At 42.7% G+C, this 12,700-nt stretch overlaps 1 protein-coding gene across 1 annotated transcript; it reads right to left on the bottom strand.

Annotated features, from left to right (window-relative positions):
• Positions 1 to 388: 388 nt before the first annotated feature.
• On the bottom strand, positions 389 to 9,618 carry slc19a3b (solute carrier family 19 member 3b). The gene is made up of 9 exons (XM_086164978.1): positions 9,469 to 9,618; positions 9,204 to 9,383; positions 7,719 to 7,884; positions 7,314 to 7,623; positions 4,398 to 4,549; positions 2,596 to 2,788; positions 1,924 to 2,065; positions 1,503 to 1,598; positions 389 to 634 (listed from the first exon to the last, which is right to left on the bottom strand). Exons 1-9 carry the CDS (start codon positions 9,616 to 9,618, stop codon positions 389 to 391), a joined length of 1,635 nt encoding a protein of 544 aa, XP_086021104.1.
• Between the last annotated feature and the right edge of the window lie 3,082 nt (positions 9,619 to 12,700).

The following is a 12,700-nucleotide window of genomic DNA, read 5'->3' as shown; positions in this document are numbered from 1 at the left end:
TTCCGCCACACATGTATCTGAACTGCTTGTGTGTTCTTTTCCATCAACATCTCCATTTATATCCTCTTGAATTTCCCCTCTTCTTTGTCTGGTCCGTTGCTGATGAAAGAAGAAGCTCTCCTGTGGCATTGGTAGGAGGAGCGATATGACGAGAGCCATGGCAGTCAGAACAAGAGTAAATACCAAGATGTTGTTGTAGGACATGAGATCGAAGCTGACTAATATTTGACCCAGCACAGATCCCACTGTGTAACCTAGGAGTTGAATGCCACGGGAGTAAGAGGTGGCCTTTCGGTACTTCCTCAGATCTATTACACTGTAATTACAAGATTATAGAGAAGTGAGCAAAATGAATATGAAAATGAAGACAACATGAAGGATTATTGAATCACACTGACCTGTAAATGTAGGAAAAATAAGCCACATCACAGGCTGTCACAATTGCGTAGAAAAACTGGGTAATCTGCATAGCAGGAACACTTTTGGTCCAGAGTAGCAGTGCAGTGACAATGAAGAGGGCTACACTCTGAAACACAACCACAGGCTTGTAGCGCAGCCAGTCAGTGAGTAGGAACACTGGCACCAGCAAACTTAGGTAGGAGTATGTCCACACTGGGAAAATTTGGCTGTTTATCTGACAAGAGAAACAATAAATGAAAATAAGACATGAGGGTAGTAGAATCATTAGATTTGTGCATAATACTGCAATAAGTTCTGTAGAGTCAGGTCAGAGTGATGTGATGAATGAAATGCTTGGGAATCCCAATCTCTGTCTTTCTCTCTCACTCTCCATGCAAACACACTCATACACACGAGTATATATATATGTATATATATACTTGTTTACTTGTACTTGTACATATATACCTGTTTTGCTGTTATATTCTTATCTTCTCCAGTTAAGAACGGAATGAGGAAAGGTTCCAAGGGTTTAACAGTGCTGAAGAATCCATACATGCACAGAAGACTTGTGGGATATTTCCAGTCTGACCTCAGGCTCTTTAATGCTTCCATGTTTGGTTGTTCCTTAAATGGCGTTTGAAGAAGTTCATCCAGTAAACACTGAAACTTTCTGCTTCTGTCTTCTTTGTTTGTCAGTCAACCCCCACTGTCTAAATACTGCATTGGGTTTGTCAATGAACAACCAGGTTAATGTTCACCAGACCTTTAATTACCCATCCATTGATAAAACAGAACATGTATGACAAATTGACCACTAGGACAATCATTTTAGTAGACTTTATCAGTGACTCAACATAACTTTTTTTGCTGATGTCATGAACACACAAATTGCACAGGCAAAATAGTGAAAAACAGATAGACAATAACCAAATTCCACTGATGCACTTTTTAAGTAACAAAATTGCTCAATTTTAAACATCACTCAGCAACAATACTTAGTGTACAACATGGTAATTGGGTTGGTAATGTAACCCTGCTTAGAAAGGGTCATCAAAGATGACCTGCTCACTTGTTTCACATTTTTCTGTCTTGCATTCTACCTGTTCAGGATTTTTTTGACTCATCTTGGCAGTGTAGGTCCCACGAATAAGAAAGAACAGTGAGATGATGGAATAGTAGCTCCCGTAGATGATGAACTGCAGAGAAAATAATGTCAGCAAAACCAAGCCACCGCAAATTGATCTAGATCCACCAGATGCCACACCGCAGTAACATTTTGATGTTTAGGTTCTCAACTTCTCTTGAGTTGGACCAAAATAAAAAAAATGAATTAAAATAAAGTAACTCTGATCCTATAGATCTTACTTCTTACCAACTGTCAGTAACACCCTCCAAATTTTCAGGAAAACATTACTGAATACAGTCCTGTTTTATTTTCAGACAAGTAAATACTTAATGCACTATAGACAAATGAACTAGATGAAAAAAAAGCATTTAAATAAAGTGTGTGCATGCACATACCTGTGTTATAATGTCCAATCCCAGTATGGCCTCATCCACAAATATCAATGTCATAATTGCCTGCAATGAGAGTGCTACAAACATATTGATCCCAAATGTCAAGGCATAGCACTCCATGGATAAGTTGGATGCAATCTGAGATCTAAATAGGGCAAAGGGATAATGATTTCTTGTGAAAAACTCATTTATGCTTAAACATCTATTGCTTATATGTCAAGAGTGATGTTGTTGAGTTTTATGGTGCACTTCTTGATATTAATTTCCCTCTCCAATCTATACAGATGCACAATGGGTAGCACTTGCTGCAAGAAGGGTCCCTCTCTGTTTTGAGTTTGCATATTCTCCCTGTGTCCACATTGAATCCCTCCCACAGTCCAAAAATTACGTAAACTAAATGGAACTCTCTTACCCCATTGTGTCCCTGACAACATTACAGGGGGACTAGACAATAAATGATTGAACGAGTGATTTTCCATTGCATTGTGTACTCCTCTTACCTATTTTCTTTTCAACAGCACTTTAATGAAAAGTACTTTATAAATAATTTCTTATAATTATTATCATTGTTGCTGTTGCAGCATGACTTTCTGTGCTACCTCCATCAGGAGACAGTTGCAGATTGTTTGGTGGCATAAAAGTGTTGTAAGAATGGCTGTATCCGTGTGAACTTACGTTGTGATTGTGATAAGAAACATGTAGCAGGATTTGAATATGACGTAAGCTGCGTAGCATGCCCAAATACTACTAGTGAAAGCCATCAAAAACACAGCGCCTGACCCAAGGGCTGAAAAGAGACCTAAACCCAATTCTCCCCACACAGTCCAGGTCACTTTGATGTAGCCCACAGAGAAGGCTGCTGCAGCACCTGACAGAAGAATTGGGGGATTAGTGTCAGATGAGCACGACATTAACTTTGTCCTTGTTGTGTTTTCCCCATTCAGTAATTGACCACAGTATGTCCTAGCTCGACAAATCATATAAAAAAGAAAAATTAAGCTGTAATTTTATGTACATGTAGTCACAGAACCATATCTTGGGGGCTTGATTAGCTTTAGGATCATTTGTATTACTATTTTTCCGGATTCATTTTGGACATTTTTTTCAAGCAGGTATTTTTCAACAGTGTACATGTTTACAGTTTACCAATCATAGAAGGGGTAGGATTTTTTAGGGTCCTTTTAAATTCATTTATTTATTTTTCAATTTTTCAAGGTAATTTTTGTAGCAATACCTGTAGAATATTGACTGTGGACACAGTAATATTGAAGAGTTAGCCATATATGTTTACTTGCAATCTGCACATGCGCAGACTCTCTGTAGGCGGGCTCATGTCTGTTGGTACAAATTGCTATCATCACCTGTGCTCTGCTCTTCAGTAAAATAACTAAGTGCTACTCTAATATCTCCGGTCACCTTTTTTACGCAAAACACAACAATACCTAAAAGGAATCAATATATTTTATCCAATTTCGGTGAAACAATACCATGCTTTCTCTTGGAATTTGATCCAGGATTGAAAAAGACAATAAAGTATATTCTTGTCGAAATCTTCTTTTTGTGGGAACTGGACTTGAATTTCTTCACTTGAAGACGTTTCACCTCTCATCCAAGAGGCTTCTTCTGTTCTAATGACATGTGGGGAGTTTCCGAATATAACGCAGGGTTTTGGGCAGGTCAAGGTAATGGTACTTGTTATGCAAATGTAAAGAGTTGATCAGCATAAACTAGGTCTTAGGGGGTTAAGATGGCTTCTTTGTCTCCTCTCTCAAACCATCTGTCTTCTCTGGCCAGAATATAGACATTGCTGTCTTGGCCCTTGTTCTTCAGGGGTAGGTGGACTGCGGAGTCCTGTCCTGAAGTAGTGGCTCTCCTGTGTTGGGCCATCCGTTTGTGCAGAGATTGTTTGGTCACTCCAAAGTAGACGTCGTCACAGTCTTCGGTGCAAGTGACAGCATGCTTCACATTCTCTATCTTATGAGTCGGTGTTTTGTCCTCCGGGTACTGAGTAAATTTGACATAGTTTGTGTTGAATCATGTCCTATTCAGCATATTTCAGCACCAGACATCAGCTCAAAAGAATTCCAAAGTTATTTACAACTTCTGCCAAAAACCTTTATCAGTTTTTGTGTCTGGGTGTTGTGGGGTTTAAAATGAACAAAGGGTATATTGTGTTCGTTGAATACCCTTCAGAGTTTCTCTTAAACACCAGCAACATATGGTATGATGATCTTATTCCATTTGTTGTTCTGTTCCTCCTGTTCTATGTTCCTACGTCTGGGGGTTTCTGATTTGGCGAATTAGGGTAGCTACGGGATCTCAGGGCTTTCCAAATGTGCTGTACTTCGGCCTTGCGACCTTTGGCGGTTGATGGAATGTTCTTGGCCCGGTGGTACAGAGTTCTGGTTACCCACAATTTGTGCTCAGGGGGGTGTCAAAAAAGTAAATACTGGTCAGCTGCATATGATTGATCTTACCTACAAAAGAACAGGCTGCTTCTACACCCCCATTGTAGATGCTGGATGTAGCAGATGGCTCAATATGGTCCCACAATAGCTGGATGTAGTTGAACACCTGCACATATCCAGCAGTGGCCAAAGCCCACCAGAGGGACCAGTACATCGAATTCCTGCATGATAATCATAACATCACATTAGAAAAAAATCAATTGATCTCCTGAGAGCAACATTTTTATTTGTAATGTAAAGACATGACTTATATATATATATATATATATATATATATGTCTCTATCCACCCATCCATCCATCCATCCATCCATCCATCCATCCATCCATCCATCTTCCCACACTTATCCGGAGTTGGGTCGTGGGAGCAGCAGCCGGAGCAGTAAGGCCCAGACCTCCCTCTCCCCCACCACATGGTCCAGCTCCTCTCGGGGGACCCCAAGGTGTTCCCAGGCCAGCCTAGAGACATAATCTCCCCAGAGTGTCCTGGGTCTTCCCCATGGTCTCCTCCAAGGTGGACATGCCCAGAATACTTCCACCTGGGAGGCTTCCAGGAAGCATCCTGACTAGATGCCTGAGCCACCTCATCTGACTCCTCTTGATCCGAAGGAGCACTGACTCTACTCCAAGCCTCCCCAGATGACCGAACTTCTCACCCTATCTCTAAGAGTGAATCCGGCCACCCTGCAGAGAATATGTATTTCGACCGCTTATATCCGCAATCTCATTCTTTCGGTCACTACCCACAATTAGTGACTATAGATGAGGGTGGGAAGGTGGATTGAGTGGTAAATTGAGAGCTTTGCCTTTTGGCTCAGCTCCCTCTTCACTACCACAGACTGGTGCTGAGTCCACACCACTGCAGATACTGCACCGATCCCCCTGTTAATCTCACGCTCCATCCTTCCCTCCCTCGTGAATAGGACCCCAAGATACTTGAACTCCTCCACTAGGGGCAGAACCTCTTCCCCGACCCGGAGTGGGCACTCCACTCATTTCCAGTTTAGCACCGTGGTCTCAGATTTGGAGGTGCTGATCCTCATCCCGGCCGCTTCACACTCAGCTGCAAACCACTCCAATGAGAACAGGATGTAGCCAACAGAACCACATCATCTGCAAAAAGCACAGATTTGATCCTGTGGCCACCAAACTGTATCCCCTTGACGCCCCGGCTGTTGCTAGAAATTCTGTCCATAAAGTTATGAACAGAATCTGTGACAAAGGGCAGCCCTGGCAGAGTCCAACTTTTAATGGAAACAGGTCAGACTTACAACCGACAGGTTGACCAACCTCCAACACGGATCATACAGGGACCAAACAGCCAATATATCAGGGTTCAGTTCCCCATACACCCGGAGCACCCCCACAGGATTGCCTGTGGGACACAGTCAAATGCCTGCTTCAAGTCCACAAAACACATGTAGACTGGTTGGGAAAACTCCCATGCCCCCTCGAGGACCCTGCCAAAGGTAAAGAGCTGGTCCACTGGTCTTCTATCATGACGAAAGTCACACCCCTCCTGGATCTGAGATTCAACGATCCCTCGGACCCTCTTCTCCAGCACTGCTGAATAGACCTTTCCAGGGAGGCTGAGGAGTGGGATTCCCCTGTAGTTTGAGCACACCTTCCAATCCCTCCTTTTAAAAGGGGGGATCACCACCCCGGTCTGCCAGTCTAGTGGCACTGTCCCCAACATACGTGCAATGCTGCAGAGGCATATCAGCCAGGACAGCCCTACAGCATCCAGAGCCAGGGCAGACCTCATCCACCCCCCCGGGCCCCGCTACTGAAGAGTGTTTTGACTTCAGCAACTTCAGCCCCAGAAATAGGTGTGTCCGCTCCAGAGTCCCCTGGCCCTGCTTCCGCATTGGAAGGTATATCGACGGGATTGCGGAGGTCTCAGAAGTATTCCTGCCACCGATCTACAAAATCTCGAGTTTAGGTCAGCACCGCCCCGCTCCCACTGTACACAGTGTTAACGGAGCACTGCTTCCCCCTCCTGAGCCGCTGAATGCTGGACCAGAATTTCCTCGAGCCCACTGTAAGTCATTCTCCATGGTCTCCCTGAACTCCTCCCATGCACGAGTTTTTGCCTCAGCAACCACTGAAGCCGAATGCCACTTGACCTGCCGGTACCTGTCAGCTGTCTCCAGAGCCCCACAGGCCAGAAAGACCCGATAAGTGTCCTTCTTCAGTTCTGTCAGACATTCCCAGCAGACCCTCACGTTGCTTTTGGGTCTGACCGGCATCCCCCACCATCCGGAGCCAGCTCACCACCAGATCAGTTGACATCTCTGCCCCTCTCTTCATCGGAGTGTCCAGGACATGAGGCCGCAAGTCAGAGAACAAGGTCTATCAAAGAACTGTGGCCTGAGGTGCATTGGTGAATAGTGTACATGTGAACACCTTTATGCCTGAATGTGGTGTTTGTTATGGACAATCTGTAACAAGCAGAGAAGTCCAATAACAAAACACTGCTCGAGTTCAGCCCAGGGGGGCTGTTCCTCCTAATCACACCCTTCCAAGTCGGACTGGTGACCTGCATCACGGCAAGGAAAAAACAGGTTTGCTCCATAGTTTTTGCTCTTGGCGGGGGATCTTCTGAGTCGTGCTTTGTCTTGTCCCTCACCATGACCATGTGTATATATATATATATATATATATATATATATATACACACATATTTGCCCCATTTGTGGAAATTTGTGGGATGATGAAACAGAAGGAATTTAGCCAAAAACATTTTTGTGCATTTGCCAATTACACATCTGAATCTGTTGTGGTCTTCATATGAGGAAAACAATAGAAATTATATAAAGGTTGGAAAAATCCAAATCATTTGTTCTCATTGAATGACTTGGGAGGCGCACTAGTTAATAAAATACATGAGCATTTGATGCAAGGCAAAGGAACTAAAAACTGATACCTGGAGGAGTATGATTCTTTGAAGCTTTGCCAGAGTAAAGCACTTGCATTGGACACATTTTGTAAGGTGCACCAGCTACTGCTGCTATTACACAACATATCCTCTTTCGATGCTTTATCCCTCTCCAGTTCTTTTCCCTCAGAGTTGTCTGCTCTCACAGGACCCTCCTTTTGGGTCTGGAAGCTCAATACTGTAGCCTCTTTTCCTTTGAAGAACATGCTCTTCTTGGGGATTGGCAGCAGGAAGGAGATGAGAAAAGCCATGCTTACAACTCCAAGAGTGATAACATTGATAGTGAAGAGGTCCAGTCCTGTTGATTAGAGTTCATCGTCCATTAGGGATTGCTCAAATTTTGAAGCGATTTTTAAATTATTATAACCCCTCTGTGGATTAAAAATGCCTTACCAGCCAGGGAGATGAGCACTTGGCCAAGGCATGCACCGACTGTATATCCAGAAAGCATGGCACTGCGCACGTAACCAGTGGCTCTTTGGAAATTATCCGCAGGAATCACACTATAAATGTAGGAAAAGTACGCCACCTCGGTTGACGTCACTACAGCATAGTTGACCTGTAATTCGAAGCAGAATCAGAATACTTTATTGATCCCCAAGGGGGAAATTGCTTTGCACTTTGAAAGCAGTGAAATGGATCTGTTTCAAAGTGATTGCAGAATGTGATTGCTGAAAAAGCAATGAGCTGTATGTAAACACTTCTTTAAATGTATGTTTCTGTAAATGAACAGTTCTATTACAGTAGAACTATAGCATGTCATAAAAATAATACAGCAAATAAGAATAGATAAACCAAGAGATGATCGGGATGGGATTTGAACTATGTTTCCCTAAATAATTGCTTCTCAAATAGTTGGGAGCGCCGCCCTTGAGAGGCGCAGGGCGATGCCAGGGCGGGTGCGAGTGACCGCAGGGAACATGTTCATTTTTGCTGTTGGATGGATGGATGGATGGATGGATGGATGGATGGATGGATGGATGGATGGATGGATGGATGGATAGAATAAAGTGCAGTTGCACATCCACAGTAAGTGGCAGTTGCGCTTCATCGTCAGAGTGTGCGCAGAGTATTAGCTGTCTGGTGTAGTGTTTTCTTTTTTGCACTAAGCATGCACACACACTGCAGGAGGCATGAAGTGCACTTAACAAATCCTCAAGAGACACCGTGGAAAAATATTTATCAGGGACAATAAGAAAGGCAGTGAGAGATGGACAAGCAAATTAAAGTAACTCGAAAGCTAAGACGAAGAAATTTGACGAAGCGTATCTTGCGCTAAGCTTCAGTGGGTCTACGGTGGGAGACGAGGAAAGACCTGTGTGTTTACTTTGAGCTGAGAGTTGCAGCACCATGCTTCAAACCTCGCTCAAAAGCCGTGCACTGCAAAACGTGTTCATTTTAGCCATAAATTCTGACTTCCTTATTTTGATTTAAAAAAATCAGCACTAATGGTTTAATTATTTTTTGTTTTTTAGGTTAAAGTGTTTTAAATATTGTGCCCAGTTAATGTTGCAGATCAATTTGAATCTATTTTATTTATTGATTTTATTGAATTTTATTTGTTAGGATTGTGGTCCAGTCGGTCAAAAATAAGGATTTTTTTTTTTTTTCAATTTGAGGCAAATTGATGCACTTGAAATCTTTTCTGTTACAGACCAAAAAACAATGTTGTATAAGGATACAATATTATGCACAGGTGTACGTTTAACATTTTATAGACAAATTATACTATTCATAATTGGGGGGAAGAAAATGTTTTCTTCTTCCTGGGGGGGGGGATTCAGAAAATAATTGAGAAGCACTGCCCTGTGCTCGAAGCACATTTAAAAAAATCACATGGTAACATCAACAATAATTATAATGTCTTGAAATATCTACCTGTAGGAAGACCATTGCAGGTACTCCAGGGACAAAGCAAAGCAGGACATAATTGGTAACGAGAAAGAAGCCTTGAACTATAATGAGGGGCTTGTGTCTCAGAAAATCAGTCAGAATAAAGACAGGGAAAAGAAATGCAAGATAGGAATACGTCCAGATGGGAAACAGGGTGTTGGTCACCTATGAAAGACAAATACAAATAGAGAACATAAACGTTGATCTGGCCAAATGAATGGGTTTTATATGTTTCTCTACTTTTTCTTACCACTTCTTCAGAGATGTTCTTATGAGGTCCAATCAAATATGGAGTAAGAAAAGGCTCTGCTACTCTGCAATTTGCAAAAAAACCGTAAAGTGACAGGACAGCAGTGGGATAAGCCCAGCTGGAGGACTTCAACTTCGCCCAGCAACCCATGCTTTCAGCCCAGCAAGCACTTGCTCACTTTGGTGTGAGATTTTTCCTTCGCTAAAAATGAGCTGTGCAGTGTTTTATCATTTATGACTCACACGTACTACATTTTATGAGCAAAAGACTTTGACCTGTTTTGAAAAAGAAGGGAGTCTCAGAAGTAATAAAATGAGGTTTTAATATTAAACGTGTCGTTATTTGTAAATATTCATTATCCAGCTGGAGCCTAACCCAGCTGTCATTGGGCGAAAGGCAGGGTACACCCTGGAGTGGTCACCAGTTGATCACAAAGCCACCATAAAGAGACATTCAACCATACACTCACTTCAACACGAGTTGATCTACTGTACATATTTAGATTGTGGGAGGAAACCTATGCAGACACAGTGAGACCATGCAAACTCCTCACAGAAAGCCCCCTGATTGGAATCAAACAGGGAACCTTCATGCTCTGAGGCTGGAGGGCTAGTCACCGTGCCACCGTTCCACTGGGTTTGCAAATTAGGACAAGTGTGAATGAGATAAATTCATTTTTGACATTCATTAGTACACTAAGTTAACTTGCCTGTTTGTGATGTTTTCTACATTTTTATCATAATCAGCAAGTACTGGGTTGGCTCCTCCTGTAATGTTTTCTATTCATAAATATAACTTCGAAATCTGATCAAGATAAAGCAACCTATGCCCTTGGACCAGAGTGCCTGTCTTTAACAGGGAATCTGCAACCACCAGGGGATTGACAGAGTTGCTGCTGGATTGTGAAATCCTTTGTTGATTAACAATGTTGTACTTTTAAAAAAATATTTTCCCACCACAATTTCTATTGTTCTTAATTACATATTAATATGAATCAAACATATTGTAGCAGATGGATAAATGGAGGCAGGACATGTAAAGGTGTAGGAAGGAGTGATTTCGCAGGTCCTTCAATCCAGCTGTTATTCAGCCGCTTCACACTGAGTTCTGCTCTAAAAAAAACTTAATTTCATTCATTAGATAGGCATTGCTGTTTTATGCTGATATTTCTTCCATTTTTTGCACAAAAGTGTTTCTATTGATTATATTGTCTATATTGTTTCAATTTTCATTTTACATTTACATTTTTTGGAAAATATTGTAAACCACTGTTTTTTAAACTTATGATGTACTTCTACTTTGCGGCATCCACTTCCTACTCTGCAAATTGAAATTTCTCCACTGTGGGACCATTAAAGGCACATTTTATTATGTTCTAAAAAAATAAAAACATGAATCTGTCTATTATTTTAATAGCCCTCCGTTCTATGCAGCAGGTATGCTATGCTTGTGTATTGCAATGGAGCAAATGGGCCATCACGTATTTTCATTTCCGACAATTTTGTTTAAAATGAAAGTGTAAAGTATGTGTGATTATCTGGCAATTGAAAGACAATTTTGCTCTTGGCACTAGTATTTGTTGACAAGTTGAGTTTATAAAGTAGAGTGGCATTGCGCCCCTACTCACTTTAGCCTGGTCATGTTTAAAAATAAAAACGTGAATATATTTTGGCGAGCTGGGGTTTGGCAAAGTAACAATCAGGTTCAAGGATAACTTGCTCTTAGGATTATGCTCTTGAACTAGCGAGGAAAGACAGACAATCTGGCACTGAAGGGCTAGTGGCAGACTCTTCTTATCCTCCGCTTGACGAGACCTGATCAGGCGTAGGTACCCCAAGCTGGAATCATTCACCTGCTCAGGCAGTCTCACAGGGGCTGGCGGCCCAGATGAACAAGATGGATGAGCGGTAATCCGATGTGAGGGATGGATCCAAAATGCTTGACCTGGGAAACATGAAATGTCAGGTGAACATGGAGGCTAGGTGGCAGGTGGAGGTGAATCTCAGAGGGGCTGATTACGGACTCCACCTCAAATGGGCTAATGAATATAGGGGCAAACTTCCGGTTGGTGGATTTCAAGGAAATGTCACGAGAAGAGAGCTAGACTCTTTACCCAGGTGAATAGGCAGGAGCAGGAGTCCGCCTCCAGTCAGCAAAGCGTTAGATTTGCTTGGAGGTGTGGACTAGACACGCCTGCACCTCTGATAGACTCATTCCTGATCCTATCCATCCTGGTCACTCCCAAAATAGATCCTTAGCATCTTCATCTCTGCAACCTCTAGCTCTACCTCCTGTCTTCTTGTCATTTTAACTGTTTCTAGGCCATACAGGATGGCTGGTCCCACCACTGTCTTATACACTTTTCTTCACCCATTCTAACCCGCTTGAACCCGTCTCTTCACCTCATTTCCACACTCTCCATTGCTCTGGACTGTTGACCCCAGGTACCTGAAATCCACTCCCTGTAGCCTCACTGTTCCACCCAAGTTCCTCTCATTCACAAACACATATACTCTGTCTTGCTGCAACTAACTTTCCTTCCTCTCCTTTCCAGCACATACCTCCACCTCTCTAGATTTTTCTCACCCGATTCTCTGCTCTCAATACAGATCACAATGTCATCTGCAAACATCACGTTCCATGGAGATTCTTGTCTAACCTCATCTGTCAGCCTGTCCATCACCACTGCAAACTCAGAGCTGATCCCTGATGGAGTCCACCCTCCACCTTGAGCTTCTCTGTTACCCCTGCAGCACACCGCACCACTGTCTCACAGCTAGCATACAGTACATGTTCTGCACCAGTCTAACATACTTCTTGGCCACGCCAGATTTCCTCATACAATACCAGAGCTCCCCTCTTGGCGCCCTGTCATATTCTTTTTCTAGGTCTACAAAAACATAATTCAGCTCCCTCTGGCCTTCTCTGCACTGCATCTGTAGTACTCTTTCTAGGCATGAAGCCATACTGTTGTTCACAAATGCTTACTCTCAGTCTAGTTTCCACTATCCTTTTCCAAAAAAAACATTGGATGGCTTATCATCCCCCTTATTCTTAGAAATGGGCACCTTCACACTTTGTCTCCATTCTTCAGGCATCTTCTCACTCCCTAAGATCCTGTTGAATAATCTAATCAGAAACCCTACCGCTGCCTCCCCTAGACACTTCCACGCCTCCACAGGTATGTCATCAGGACCAGCTACCTTTCCATTCTTCATCCTCTTCAAGGCTC

Source organism: Fistularia commersonii, chromosome 18 (genome assembly GCF_037954325.1).
Source record: "Fistularia commersonii isolate RoL2024-O1a breed Wild chromosome 18, RoL_Fcom_v1.0, whole genome shotgun sequence".
Lineage (NCBI taxonomy): Eukaryota > Metazoa > Chordata > Actinopteri > Syngnathiformes > Fistulariidae > Fistularia > Fistularia commersonii.
This window is presented reverse-complemented; position numbering and strand designations above follow the sequence as displayed.